The sequence below is a fragment of the Hippopotamus amphibius genome, chromosome 14 (genome assembly GCF_030028045.1).
Source record: "Hippopotamus amphibius kiboko isolate mHipAmp2 chromosome 14, mHipAmp2.hap2, whole genome shotgun sequence".
In the NCBI taxonomy this organism is placed as follows: Eukaryota; Metazoa; Chordata; class Mammalia; order Artiodactyla; family Hippopotamidae; genus Hippopotamus; species Hippopotamus amphibius.
The window spans coordinates 79556218-79571725 of record NC_080199.1 but is presented as its reverse complement, the minus strand read 5'-3'; the positions used below and the strand labels follow the sequence as shown (position 1 = coordinate 79571725).

Sequence of the window (15508 nt, the reverse complement as noted above, 5' to 3'; positions counted from 1 at the left end):
TGATGAAAATGTGATTTGCATGATCCTGTTTGAAAGGGTCATTTGCACTGTGGGAGGGATTATTTAGAAGTTGCAACTATTATTAATTTTTAGAGATAATAATTGAAGTAATTTGGGGTGATGTCGAGTCCACACAAGATGTTCACTGAGCATAAATTAGACCCTTCAGGGAATCCCTGGTGGTCCAGTGGTTTAGGACTCCAAGCTCTCACTGCCGGGGCCTGGATTTGATCCCTGGTCAGAGAACTAAGATCCCGCAAGCGATGTGGTGCAGCCAAAATAATAGTAATAATAATAATAATAATAATAATAATAATAATAATAATAAATGTAAAGTATTGTCTCCTGTGCTCCTGGTAGGGTAGATAAAAATTTTTTGATAAAAAATGTTAGTCTTAGGGCATATAGTGCCACAGTTATTTCTTTTAGACTTTTTATTTCATCCATTTCATTTCTCTGAAGGGGCCGCTGTTGTGACCTGCTGGTGCCCAGCTCCTGATCAGTTTGGATCCAGTTTGAGGCTGTTTAAATACATTTCCTTATTTTTGTTTTTCTTGTGGTATCACATTTGTCATCATTAAAAATAGAAGGCTTCTTTTTCAGTGAAACTTTGGATTGAAATATTTTCATTTCATTAAGGCAGCTAATATAAAATAAATGTAGTCAGTAAGTATTGGTGTGAACAAATTATTTGAGTGTATGCAGAGGACTTACTAGGCACGAAAGCTACAAAAAACTGTCATGGGCTTGTAATACAATTAGGGAAAACTCACTGGAAAACATGTGGAAGCCGTTCCTTGGAAATGTCAAGCGCGTTCAGAGAGGTGGGGTGATTGAACACAGCGTTCAGGCTTTTTCATTAAGGACACGTTTTGGACAAAGCTTTGAATAAAACAGCGCACTCTTAATTCTACTGGAGGTGTGGCAGCTGATTGTGGTGGGTGCTGATGAAGTGAAAGGAGAAGCAGGGTGTGGATGTGTGGATGTGTCTGTGGGGCAGATGTGTTGTTTCCAGCATGACCGCATGTTCATTCTCATCCCTGACAAAATCCAGAGTAAACAGTGCCAAGTAGCCCATTAGTATAGATGAAGAAACAGTTTTTCATAAATTTATTTATGTTTTATTTATTTATTTATTTATTTATTTATTTTTGGCTGCGTTGGGTCTTTGTTGCTACATGCGGGCTTTCTCTAGTTGCGGTGAGCGGGGCTACTCTTTGTTGTGGTGCACAGGCTTCTCATTGCAGTGGCTTCTCTTGTTGCAGAGCACGAGCTCTAGGCCTACGGGCTTCAGTAGCTGTGGTACACAGGCTCAGTAGTTGTGGCACATCAGCTTCGTTGCTCCGCAGCATGTGGGATCTTCCCGGACCAGGGATCAAACCCGTGTCCCCTGCATTGGCAGGTGGATTCTTAACCACTGCACCGCCAGGGAAGCCCCTGTGAAACATGTCTATGAAATGTTGGTTTTACGTTTGCTTGTCAATGAATGAATTTAGAAAGCTGTGTTCGCCTTAATTGCGCTGCCTCAGATATGAGCTGATGGAAGACCCCAGTCAGGCTGTGGAGTGGCTGATGCAGCTCATCAGTGTCGTCCCCACCGACTGCAGGGCCCTGTCCCAGCTGGGGGGCCTGTACGACAGGGAGGGGGACAAGTCCCAGGCCTTCCAGTACTACTGCGAGGTGGTGTGCTGGCCTGCCTCTTGCTGTTAGCCTTTCGTGAACTGTTATTAAAAAGACAGTGGGCCTTTAGTTTTTAAAAATTAGAAATGCTTATTAGCTTTTAAATGAATAATGATTTAAAATAAAGCATTTGCGGAAGATAAAGTTAGTTTTTGATTATTTTAATAAAAAGTAAAATAAAAGGTACAAATGCATTTTTCTCTTGAAGGGTGATTTTGTCCCTTTTGAGTCTATTACATATTTAATTTGACTCAGATTATTTATCAGTACATCAAAAAGATGTTTATAGATAATTGAAAAATGTGTCAAAGAAATCTTAAGTTTTCCAAATCTCATATAGTTTCAGAACTTGAACAGTGCTTGTGACAGCTCGTACTTTTTAACTAAGAAATGTCACACTGTGTGAATTAATGCAGCTGGTAGGCAGAATGTTGGGGAGTGAACTGTGTGTTGTAACTGCAGTTCTGTTGTCGCACCTCACTCTCCAGTCGTACAGGTATTTCCCGTCCAACATTGAAGTCATCGAGTGGCTCGGGGCCTATTACATCGACACCCAGTTTTGTGAAAAAGCCATTCAGTACTTTGAAAGAGCTTCTCTTATACAGTAAGTAACTGTTAGGATTTTATGTTTAGTTAAATGTCTACAATCTGATAGACATACTGAGTTCATGAGCAGTTATTAGTGAACATTCACGTATCATTTCCATTTTCTTGTATTATATTTCATTTGACTTGGTCTTTATGATGATAAATATATTTCCTTTTTACGCAAAAGTTTTTTTAAAATACCTTCTTTAAGGTACTTTTCTGTGTTTATTTTTCTTTTTCACATATGAGCAAACAAGTATTATTTCTTTATCAATCAGAAAATAATATCAAGTATTATTTCTTCATCTCAGTCCAAAGACAAAGTTTCATTTCTGAAAGAGTCCTAATCGACATGTTTCATTGGTCTCAATTTATAATTGATATACATTATGTATTAAAAATTAAACTTTTAAAGATATCTTTAAGTTCATGTTAGAATGTTTTACACGTTATTTGAAAATACTTGGGATATATCATGTTGTGCTTTGTACTTGGCCACATTGAGTTTTAACATTGAATGTGGGGAGGGGGGAAGGACAAGGCAGGGGTAGAGGTTATGAGGTACAAAGTGCTGCATATAAAATAAGTAAGATGCAGGGAGGTGCTCTGCAGCACAGGGAGCACAGCCAGTATTTTATAGTAACTTTAAATGGAGTACCATCTATAAAAACTTCGAATCACTGTATTGTACACTTGAAACTAATATTGTAAATCAGTTCTACCTCCATGTGAAAAAAAGTAAAGAGAAGTGAGGAGAGCATTGAATTATTCCCTAGTCTTTTATTTCTCCAAATTTCATTTTTCTTAGAAATTTTTAGTAGTAGTCTAGAAATTCTGGTCATGTTTATTTTATTTTATTTTATTTTTTTCTTTAAGAACTTTTATTGAGATACAATTGACATACAATAAACTGAATATATTTAAAATGTACAATTTGATTTTTTTTTCTTATTAGTAATGGTCATGTTTATTTTAGGAAAGAAATTCTTTTTTTTTTTAAAGGGGAAACAAAAACGATGAATTATTTTTACTTTCTTTTAAACTGAAGTCTGATTTTTCAAACACGAGGTCAAAAATTGCCTCTTGCATACTAAATTTGCAGGCCTAAACCTAGGTTTCTAAGTCTTAGGTACTAAGTACAAGATATGGCAAAGGTAATAAAAGTGTTTAAAATGGGATACTGTGGTCTTTACCCAAACTGGTGAGGCGGTTCTTATAAGAATATCTAAATAAAGGAGTGAATTAGATTGAAGGACTCTAAATTTAAATTTCCTAATATAAATGACGAAAATATATGCTATTTTAAATAATAAAGATAATCGAATGTCAAGAAGTAAGTGAAAGACAGCACAGATGTGTAGCTTAGCGTTATATAACTGTTTGACCATCACAGATTATTTTTGTTTCATCTCTAATTTCATATAATTTATTTCTTTTACAGGCCTACACAGGTGAAATGGCAGCTGATGGTAGCTAGTTGTTTTAGAAGAAGTGGTAAGTGCTTTAATTCTCTTCATTTTAGTACATGTCGCGTCTTTCCATTGTTTCGGTGGCTGTGTGTATAACTGTCCCAATTGCGCACTTGTTTATGAAGATTGACTTCTGATAAGTCACACACCGAGCGCTGCATGAAGGACACAGTGGTCACTGCACGCAGGAAAGCGTCATGTTCACAAAGCTGGTCTCAATCCTGTTTTCTGCCGCCACTGCCAAAAGTCATTTCTCAGAGTTAACACGTACTCGTTTTCAAAAGGTAGCTGCTGAAAAGTAGGCATTCTCTACACAGTGACTCATGTGTTCATTTCTAGTCACCTTGTTCCTTTTTTTTTTTTTTGGCTGCGCCGTGCAGCATGTGAGATCTTATTAGTTCCCCTATCAGGGATCGAACCCACTTCCCCTGCATTGGAAGCGTGGAGTCCTAACCACTGGGCCGCCAGGGATGTGCCACCTAGTCACCTCATCCTGAACATCCTGTGTGCTCTGCCAGACTGTGAGCCTCTCTCACACCTGAGAAGCCGCCGGAGCCCAGAACTGGGGCTGCGGGACTCGATTTTGTGCAGTAGACGTCACCCGGCATCCTAGCGGTGTTGCCAGTGACTGTCTGCTCTCCTTCCTGAGCTGCTGGCCCTGTTCTGCACTGCCCTTGCGTTCATGGTTTGGGACTAGCTGTGAAGTGAGTGACACTGTTAAAATATCAAGATTAACTAGGAAATAAATGTTTTTTAACATTATTTTAACTAACATTAACATAAATTATTTAACATTTAAATAACTTTTTTTTTAACATTTTAACACTGTCGTTAAAATGTTTAATGTAGTTAAAGTAACACGTTAATGTAGTTAAGTATTAAAAATGCAGTCCCTCTTGTAGAGCAAACGGATGGCCAGGAGGAGAAATTCCTCACCCAGGGAAGCACAAGCTGTGACGTGCTGGTAGTGGTCCCCGAAGGCTGCTAGGTGCCTCTCTCTGACTCTGAGAGCCCCTTCAGGCAGCAGTGGGACAGGGCTGCAGTGTGGCCTCCAGTCATTTAGCAGGTTGATCTCTAATGTTACCGTGTTTCCTGTTGGTGGAAATACTGTATATACACATTTTATCTACATCAGGGCAAGTTCGGAGTTACCTGCGTTCGTGGAAGGTCTGTCCTGTGAGTTCCTCTGATTTGAGCTCTGAAGGGCAGGTTAGCAGAAGAGGGGCTGCCTTAGCCAGCCCACCCCGTGCTGGGCGCTGCGCCCAGGCCTCCGAGGTTTGCAGGGCCGCCCTCTTGTACGGTGAGGCCCAGACAGGAGGGCGTGACTCTCTCCTGAGGTTTAGCAAAGATCTTTGATCCAAAATTCCTTTTTCCTATTCTTTGCTGCCATGTGAAGCTAAATTATTTTATTACAAAACAATGCTTTCTATAAACTTTTCAGTGTTTCAAAATAAAAACTGCAAACAAGTTATTTTTTCATCTTTTCCAAGTGAATGACATTGAAATTAACGTGAGTCTATCACTTAAATTATGTTAAGAAGTAGAACTAAGTTTCAACCATCACCCATTTACTTCCATTCTACCCCCTTTTCAAATTTATCTTATCTGTACATTTTCTTCCAGAAGTTATATTGAGGGACTTCCCTGGTGGTCTAGTGGTTAGGACTCCACGCTTCCACTGCGGGAGGTGTGGGTTCCACCCCTGGTCGGGGAGCTAAGCTCCCACGGCCAGGTGGCCAGAGCAGACAAACAAACAGCAGCCACAGGTTATGCTGGGAGCAGCCATCTGTGCTTGTGGCAGACATGCAGGTCCTCCTCCTAAGCCAGTGAGATGGGGCCGGCATGTTGAATTTAAATTAGTGTTTTGCTGAATCCTGTTAATTTCTGTAATCTGCTACTGTGTTTGTTTTCTCTCCTGTACTTATAGGTAACTACCAAAAAGCATTAGATACTTACAAAGATATTCACAGAAAATTTCCAGAAAATGTTGAATGTAAGTGAGACTACATTTTGTAACTTTGAAAGTATAAGTTCTCACATTTTATGTCCTAATATTCATTTGGCCATATTAATATTAACAGTAATCACATACATAGATACCAACCTATAATCTGTGGTACATATGTTTAAATATGTGGTTATAGGATCAGAAAATTTGACTGTGCAAACACACATTTGTATAGAATTTAATTGTTAATGGACTTAAATATACCACTGAAGTCGCTTCAGTAGTAAACAGATCTATATTTCAAAGCTTTATAAAATTTTAAGAAAAAATTTGGGTTTATTGTTTATTTTTTAAAGTTCTTAAACTGTGGTATTTTATAGAAAAGGCATTTAAAACTATCCATTTATTTATAACTTTTGGAGATTGAAAAAAATCCCTTTAAAGTTTATGGTAATAGAACACTAGTAATCTCGCTGATACTGATAGCAAATTCATTGTTGTTAACATTAATTTTATTCATACTTTTTTTTTTTTTGGCACACGGGCTTAGTTGCTCCGCAGCATGTGGGATCTTCCTGGAGCTGGGATCGAACCCATGACCTCTGCAATGGCAGGCGGATTCTTAACCACTGCGCCACCTAGGAAGCCCAACATTAATTTTAAAACGTGTTATATGAACTGATTTTCCTTTCATAAGGTTGGCTTTGTAGAAAATACTCATTTGTTCCAACCTTGTTGCTCAGGGCGCATGTTCTCACTGAAGTGTGTCTGGCCTTGAGTAGCTTTGTGGCTAAAGGAAAGACAGAAAATGCAGTTGGTTGTATAATGTTTACTATTTATGAGGAAATAAAAAGCAGTTCCTTGGGAAGAAGAAAATGCTTTCAACTCTGCCGTCAGTCGTGCTGAGACAGCGGAGGGTAGATAAGGTCATAGCTGCTACCATACTAACATCCTTGCAGCAAATAATTAAGGCAGTGGTTTGAAAAGACCATTTCAGATGTTGTCTTTCAGTGCCCAGGGGTTAGATGTGCTGCATGTTCCTTCAGTAATATTTTTCTCAATTTGGCTTTTGTGAAAGCAGAGAGCTTAGAATTACAGCCTTTGTAAGCGCCTGGGGTGAGAGCGGTTTTGTAATGCTGCTTAGATGTGGGTCCATGAGCTCACAACAGTTGCCAGATGCCAGTCAGAAAACAGGATACATGGGAATTACTTGTAAAACTTGTAAAAACTGCAAAGCTGTAGCCCAGCCTACAGAGATTCTCATTCAGGTTTTCAGTGGACCTGGATATCTGATTTTTTCTATTTCTTTTATAACAGCTTTTAATGTGATTCTTCTTAACCTTGGTCACATGGGGGAACTGATACTGTAAGGTTAAACGAGAGCAGTAGTAGCTTTGGGGAGTGGAGACCCAGCTGTCCACTAGGCAGCGTTTCTCAGCTTCTGCACCGTGGACATCTGGGATCAGATAGTTCTGTGTCGTGGGGCCGCCCTGTGGATCCTAGAACATTCTAGCAGCATCCCTGGCCTCCACCCACTGGGTGCCAGGAGCACAGCTCCTGTCACGACGTTGCCGGGTGTCCGCTGGGCCGCTGTTGCTGCGGGTTGAGAAGCCCTGAAGTAGCTGCAGTACCTCCACACCAGACAGCAACGGGAGCCTCTCCAGCAAGGCCACTCTCCTTTCTGCAAAGACAGTTTGAGACTCACTGTAAAAGCTGAATGATTATCTGTGCCATGGGGAGTGTCCAGGATACTTTGGCCTGTGTAACTTTCAAAACGGGTGTCATCGGTAATCTTTCTTAATGGTAGTGTAGGAGAAACACTTGCACCCGTGTCAGGTCTCACTTTGAGCAGAGTACTTTTCTGATGAACCCAAAGGGTGATTGTCTTAAAATACATTCTTCAGTTATCAAAAATTGACCTGCTCTATAGTTACAGGTGACATACTAAGTTTCAGAGGACATCTACTAAAAACAGTGGTTTTTATTTTACATTAAATATTCCTAAACCATGCTTTCTAAGGATGGGTAGATAAGAGAGATAGGTGAGTAGTATTTGTAGAAAATATAAATTACCTTCTTGTGAATTATCAAGGTAAATGTATACATAGACAATTTACACAGTAATAGTGTGTGACATTTTAGGTTATTTTAGTACCATTACTTTTGTAATACATTAATGGCCACGAATTAGTCCCTTACTTACCAATTCTCACGGGCTGACTGCAGTGCTAGTGCCCAGCGCTGCTGCAGCCCTGTGGACGAGGCAGAACACCAGACAGACGAAACTCCTGGCCTCGTGGAGCTTGGATTCTAGTGTATAATGTCAGCGGTCGTAAGCGGTGGGAAGGAGAAGCAGGTGTGGAGAGAAAGGCTCGGGTTGTAGGTGCTGAGGTCTCGCTGCAGGGCAGGCAGGCAGAGGCCCCCCCAAACCCTCTTCCAAGGAGGTTGGCGCTCCCAGGGCCAGGAATGCAAAATGTAGCGATTTTTCAAGAGAAACAAGCAGTTTGTGAGCACCACTCCTACCTGTGTCCCAGAAGACTGTTTATTAATTTATTGCTCTTTGAACAGCATGTATAAATACTTTTCTAAAAAATATTTTTCATAATTTAGGTCTGCGTTTCTTGGTTCGTCTCTGCACAGATATTGGATTAAAAGAAGTTCAAGAATATGCAACAAAACTCAAGAGACTGGAAAAAATGAAAGAAATCAGGGAACAGGTATCTTATGTGAGCCAAAAACCGCTGTCAGTGTTGAAAATGTCAGCCTTCTGTAGCCTAGCTGAGTGATGTTGGGGCTTCTGTCAGTAAACCTAAGGTGAAATTATTTTTCTGCTCTGGCATAAGAGGAGGAATAACTAAAATTCTAGTTTTAGGATAAAATTCTGTCAAAATCTGGTTCCTAATTGGAGAAAGTGTAGTGGATTCAGTGTAGTCTTTAGTGGGTGTCTACTAACAGAGTAACGATTGTACTTTTCCCCAGTACAAAATAACTGCAGGTTAGTTGAGAGACCTAAGTTCAGTCGGAGGGTCTCGCGGCCTCGGAAACTGGGAGGCAGCTGCTTGCGTCCAGCAGCAGTTCTGTCTCGTTGGGCTGCTCTGTTGTCTAGGGTGTGGCTCTGGGAATAGTGCCGATACACAGAGGCTTTGAGTGTATTTCTGTGTTCCCTGCAGTGTTTTACTTCTGTAAGGGAATAATCTCCTGTATTTGAACTTAGAATATTTAAATATTTAACAGGATTTCTGAGTATCTGTCTTTCATAGAAAATTCTTTAAGCTTAAACTTTTTCAAGAATTTAATTACCTTGGATAATTACATCTAAATTCCATATTTGCTTCAAAATGTGGTTATCTTGTTTTTACCTTGAAGATGTGAGCTGATTGTTTTATTCTTTTTTTTGATCTGATTGTTTTATTCTTTTTTTTAAAGTATCAGCTGTAAAAGCATTATGAGCACAACCTAGATTTTTACATTAAAAATCCTATAAAACATCAAGTTGCTATTATAGTTAAAACCTGCTGTGAAGACCAGCTGAATACCACATATCAGTTGCTTATTTAATTAGATATCGAGTGTGAAAGTTTTATAAAATTAATCTGGTACAAATTAGAAGTTCAAATTCTCATAATTATCATCATTATTATTACATTTGTTTCATTAAAAAGAATCAAAAAGAAGTGTGTGTGTATATATATATTTTTTTTTTTAACAATTTGAAGGAAGTATATATTTCAAACCACGAAATCCTTTGGAGCTCAAAACTGGTTGTTCTGTGAGTTACTTAGTATTGGTCCGTGGGTGCGTGTGGAAGTCTTTGTAAGTTTAAGCATCCGTGGTTTGTCAGCTGCACTGAATGGTGCACACAAGCTAATGCAGGTTCTGGATCCCACGTGGGGCCTGTGCGCTGCCCCCGCTGCGCCTGCCCCCGCTGCCGGGTTGTGGGGGTGGGGAGGGGGCCTCCCGGGTGCACCCCTCCCCATCCAGTGAGGAGCTTTCCACCTCCCTGCTTCCGGGGGCCTCACTCAGGCTGTAGGAAACACGGATGCCAAGGACTCCCTGGGAAGTAAGCCTGAGGAGTAAAGACAAGACTCGTGCCCCCCAGGCAGCCTGCTCAGGGCCCCCACCGAGCCCTCCTCTCCTGCCGAGGCGGCTCCATCCCCTCCTCCCCTTCTCCGACCCCTTCCCCCTGCCCCGACGGCTCTCTCTTACTCATGGGACCTGTGATTGTTCTGCTGTAAATGAGGAGCGACTGTCATTGAAACTGCTTTTCCTTTCTAGTTGCTGCTCAGCCTCCTGGTTCCTTGTTACCACAGCATTTGTACGTTGATACAGTCAGCTTTTTTGTGTGTGTCCATAGACCTGACCTCCCATCCTTATGCTGTACTCTCTGTGGTGTCATCAAGAATGCTTAGCAAACTCAGACGGGTTACTGCTGATGCGTTTAAGTTACCAGAGCTTATCCTACCTACTTACCAAGTTAGTGCTGTCTTGCTGTGCTTGAGTGGTGCTTCTCTTGGTAACACCTTATCCCGGCCACCTGTGCCTGGGTACAGAACCCAGCGTCCCTTAGAGACTCCCCTCATCTTAGCGTCTCTTTCCCTCAGATGTTGCCATTCCTTAGTCTTGCCTTAAGTCACAGCACTTTCTTTGAGTTTCCTTGAAATCGGTTTCTCCATTGTTCTTCGGGACTGCTAGCTAAATCTCACATAAAAAGAAACATTTTCTTGATGTTTTCTCACGTGTATTTTGCTTGTAAACACAAGATGGAGGGGGAACATTAGTGGCAAAGTTCAGTCCTAGGAAGAAGAGTGGAGGCTTACAGAGAAAGAGTCCTGTGGGTCCAAGAGCAGCTTTCTTGGGAAGTTGCTGCGCGTCCCTGTCTGTCTGTCTAGATTGTGAGCCATGGGGCTGGCACCCTGTTTCCTGGTTGCGTGGTACACGAGACTATTAGTCGTGAAACAGGGTGTCACAAATAAACTCCTGAACTAAGGGTGCTGTCCTTTTCTAAATTTGAACTTAAAACTTCTTGTTACTCTTCCTATGTATTTCCTGTTTAGAATCTGTCTCAATGCAAATACCTAACATTTTTCTTCCGTAGTCAGGATTTCTTCATAAAATCATTGCTAAGCCCTGTGTAATATCTGTTGTACAGGTGTATCTTGATTTCTTTGAACATTTGCACATAGGTATCTTTTTTCCAGTTGTTGACTTTCTACAGTCTGTCTAGTTTCCAGGTGTTTCTTGCTAAAGCTCTGTGGGCCTCTGAGTGTGTGTAGGCGAGCTCGTCCGTATTTTTAACTGGAGATGTTTGGGAGATGGCCACGGGGTTGGGGCTGGGGATGTCCCGAGTAATCACGTCACACCTTCACCTGAGTTGCTAGGAAGAGTGCAGAGCTGAGCCTCAGTCTTCACCCCGTCTTTTCCCTGCAAGCGCTGACAGTGGCAGAAGCCTGGCAGCAGAAAGGAAAAGCCAGGAGGCTGGGTGGCCCTTCCTGATCTCCCCGCTCTGGTTGGAGTTTCCCCTCCTTCTGCCTGATGACGTCTGCTCAGCTGGGCATCAGCAACCAACAGTGCGGCACGCAGCGCGCAATGGCCGCAGGCCCCGCTCTGGCCCTTTGCACGCACGAGCTCATTTAATCATTGCAGGAGTCCTGTGCTGTGATGGCTATGATGTTGGATGTGGTTTTATTATTACTGTTTTTTAAGATGAGAAACCTGAGGCCATGGTTGCAGAACGACCTTCTCCGGGTCAGACAGCTGTTGGGGGCAGACCTCGGGGTCCCATCCAGGCCGGCTGGCTCTGGAGTCTGGGCTCCTGACTGCCGTGTCCTGCTGCCTGACAGGCAGTAGAAGAGAGGGTCATTCTTCCCCGTCGGTCTGTCGTCCTTCCTTCCTCTGCGTGCAGGGAGGTTGGTAACGCATTCCATGAACTAAACTAAAATGTGCCCCCCTCACTCGCTCTCATTTCACCAGGAGCGAGGGTCTCAGAACATGCGTTCCAGGTGTGGTCTGCAGACCATCAGCACCTCTGAATCGTGGGGACTTCTTACAATTACAAAGTCTTGGGCCCCACCCCAGACCTACCCCAACCCCAGAGTTAAAATCTCTGAGTATGGAGCCCGAGAATCTATGTGTTTTTTAAACCAGTTCCCAAACTCACTTTTGTTCACAGACACTCAGGAAGCCGTGGCCTGGGCTCCCTAGAGTCACCTTCAGTGACCAAACACCAGCTCAGGATGTGAATCTGCTTCAAGGGGAAAAGTAAACACGAATAAATCAGGCCGGGGACTCTTAAAAGCTGTTTTTAAATGGAAAGGGATCTGTGTAGACCTAAGGAGGAGAGGGGAACAGGAGAGGGGATCGTGTGGACTCCCCCACCCTTGCTCCTGTTGTGAAGTAGTAAAGCGAGAAGTTTATTTCTATGGACTGACTTTTCAGAGAAGTGCGTCTTCTTCTGGAATGTTTATGGGGAAGGGGACGGTTCTCTCCTTTCTGCTGGGGGCCCACGTTCCTGGACTAGGAGAGAGCTTTGCGCCCTGTTCCCGGGGCGGCAGCAAACAGTCCTGGGCACGGGGCCGAGATGCATCTGGACGCCGCAGCCCCCGAGCAGTGCTGGGTTTTAAGAGATGTTTGTGTTTCCACTTCACTGAACAAAAAAACATTAGCTGCAAGGAATTCTTCAGACTGCATTGTAGAACTGGAAAAGAGCAAAATGGGAAGGCAGGAGTTGAAGGCTAAGTATTTTATTTTTTCATTTTTACAGATTTTTTTTATTGGTAATCTTTTATTATTTTATTTTATTTATTGGCTGCGTTGGGTCTTCATTGCAGTGCATGGGCTTTCTGTAGTTGCAGAGAGCAGGGGCTACTCTTCATTGCAGTGTGAGGGCTTCTTATTGTGGCTTCTCTTGTTGCAGAGCACGGGCTCTAAGCTCGTAGGCTTCAGTAGTTGTGGCATGTGGGCTCAGTAGTTGTGGTACACGGGCTTAGTTGCTCCGCGGCGTGTGGGATTCTCCGGGCCCAGGGCTCGAACCCGTGTCCCCTGCATTGGCAGGTGGATTCTTAACCACTGCGCCACCAGGGGAGTCTGAAGCCTGAGTATGTTAAATATGACAAGGAAGAGAAAAATACCTGCCCAAACTAAAGAGGATTAGAGAAGAAAAGGAAACAATTAGGGGGCAAAAGAAAATGGGGAAAGAGAGTATTCACAAAATACAGAAAGTTTTAATTGCTCATCCACAAATGAAGTATGTGAATAATTTGTTCCATTTTAAAAATCGAATTTCTAAATTTTCAGAATATTTAAAAAGACAATTCCTGTCCCAAAGTCTGCCATTCCTCCCCCCGCCCCCCCAAAGAAATCAAATAATTTCAAGAAATTCTTTCTTTTGGCCAACTTAAAATAATATGTGACATTCAAAACTAATGTAAAATATAGTTGGTACTTATCCCCAAATTTCTAGTTAGTACCAAAAACTAGTTGAACAGAAACCCTTTTGGTTATATTTCTTAGGATGAAAAAGATTCTCTATGAAGGTCTCATAAAGGCATAGCTTTAAATTGTGAAGGAAAAATGCACAAATTTTAAAGTTAACATGGTAATGAAAGCTGCAAGAATGTTTTGCACATTTTATATGTTGTTGCATTTCCAAATTCAACAGAAATACAGAAGATGACTCACAGTGTTCCTCCCGGGTATCAAGTAGGTGGTGATCTGGGCCTTGGCAGGTTCCAGGGTGAGACTTCGCGATGTCTCCTGGTAGAGGCCACAGGGCCCTCGCCTGCTCTCGCCGCCCTGCGCGGGGCCCTCAGGTCACCTGTTTGGGAGGCACTCGGCGTGGACAGGGTGCTCCTGGTGCTCCTCACGTGGTGGGAGAATGAAACGAAGGCAGGTTGCTTGTCGCCCGGCACAGAGACATGCAGCCTGTGTACTGGAAGGGGTTCAGCCCATGACCGGGGGTCCGAGTGGTTCCCAGGGGAAGTGTGGCTGGACCTCGGGGCCTGGCGTGGAGACAGGAAGATGTGAGCAGAGCTCTGAGGGCAGGAAGGTTCGGCCACGTTCGTGGGTTCTTTGGAGTTGAAGCTCCAAAAAAGTGTTTTCTCTTGAAGTCACAGCCAATCTTCTTAAGGATCCTTAACTAGGTAACAGCTGATCCTTGTTCTAAGACAAAAATCTAATTTTTATGGGATAAAAGCCCAGAATGGGGGTTGGAACCCTGGGCTTTTCTCCTTCTTGACCTGTCTGCTCTGGACCTGGTTCTCATCAGCTGTAAGATGAGAACAGTGTTCTCCATTGACCTTTGAGAACTGTCCACAATGAAGTTAGGTTTGTCCCAGTCTGTCACCAGCGTTGCTAGAAAATGATCACATACTTGAATGTCAGAAACGTCAAATCGCTGTGAGAGTTTTCAGCCTTCACCCTCGGGTCCTGTGACCACTCTCTGGGGGCAGGTGACGGCGGCGGGGGCGGGGGCATGGGTCCAGGAGGCTCTGCCTGTCCCCCTGAGGGAGAGCAGTGTCGTGCGTCCACGGTGGGGAGGAGACACTCTTCCAACACTTACCTGTTTAATTGTCCCATCATTTTATTTATATCTGCTTTGCTCCTCTGTGTACCTTCTTCTTTCATTTTCTCCCCCAAAGCGGGAATGGCATCTTTTTTTTTTTCATATTATCGAAAAAACAAATGTTATTCTAAAAATTCAGGTAGGTTACTTTTGTAAGTAACATTTCAATTCAAATAAAAATGTATAAAGAAAAAAGTGAAAATCATTCATCCACCACTTTGAGGTTGCTGTCAGCATTTGCTGTTTACCATCCCAGGCACTTTTACAAATATATACGAACAAATATCAATAAATTTTTTAAGTTTTTTAAACTCTTTTTTTAAAGAAAAGTGGAATTTTACAAAAATACTGTCTCGTACCCTGAGTTTTCCCCTCACTTAGCAAAATAACCGAGGCAGCTTCCCGTGTCAGCAAGGGCCGACCTCTGTTGTGTCTGCCCCTGTCTGAGGCTGTTTCCTTCACATGTCCGTGTTGCTGTGATGAGAATCGTCCTGTCAGTCCTGCCTCCATACCTCACACCCTGCAAGTGAGTCTGGATTCCGGGAACTTTACGAGGTGTTGAAACTCTGAGAAGGTGGCACTGTCTCCTGCTGGGCATGGACGCGTACCACCTGCTGAGAACAAAATGTGACATGTGTTACAGTCGCTGAAATGCACCTTTGTGGGAGGTGTGGGCCTGTGGTCCACCGCCCCACCCCCCAGGCCCCGCTGCGTCCGTGGAGGGGCTGGGGCTGCTCCCGTTTACCCCAGCCCCTCTCAGTAACGTCTTGTTGTTGTACCTACTTTATTTTCAGAGTTTCGTGTTCTCTTTCTCGAGAAGGTTCTCCCAAACTGGACCTCACCCTGACTCCCTCCGGTCACAGAGCTGAAGCGTCCCTCCCCCAGACCCACGATGGCCGTGGTGTGAATGTCGTGGGCACTCCGTACTTTCCACCCTGCCTGATGGAGCCCTGCCCTGTCACCCCCTCTCTGCCCCTTTAGTTCCTCGGGCCCCATGGGGGAGGATGGCGGGGCCTGACCCCCTGAGGGCTTCCCCTTTCCATCCCCTGAGGAGGGAAGCAGGCGGTGGCTGAAGGCCCCGCCACCCGGCCTCTGGGTGTGGGTGGTCTGAGACGAAGGCTTGGCCAAGTCTCCACAGGCCACGTTTCTCTGAACGTAGAGCCTCATCAAGCCTGTGTTCTCATCTGACTTGTGACCTTGCTGTCTCTGTAACCTCCACGCGGACTCACTGCTCCGGCTGCCGTAGTGATGGGGACACAGATT

General features: G+C 43.4%; 1 protein-coding gene across 9 annotated transcripts in view; it reads left to right on the top strand.

Moving 5' to 3' along the window:
- IFT88 (intraflagellar transport 88) overlaps positions 1–15508 on the top strand; it is a 79686-nt gene that overhangs the window by 55806 nt on the left and 8372 nt on the right. For 4 of the 9 annotated variants that reach the window (XR_009049000.1, XR_009048999.1, XM_057707306.1 and 1 more), the window contains 5 exons: positions 1530–1683; positions 2169–2284; positions 3710–3762; positions 5665–5730; positions 8296–8411. Coding sequence is in view for 7 of the 9 variants with exons in the window: in XM_057707306.1 (XP_057563289.1) it covers positions 1530–1683; positions 2169–2284; positions 3710–3762; positions 5665–5730; positions 8296–8411 (505 nt within the window). In the remaining 2 variants the exon portion in view is untranslated. The remainder of the gene's footprint in view (positions 1–1529; positions 1684–2168; positions 2285–3709; positions 3763–5664; positions 5731–8295; positions 8412–15508) is intronic. The other 5 variants (XM_057707307.1, XM_057707305.1, XM_057707303.1 and 2 more) reach the window with 4 other exon arrangements.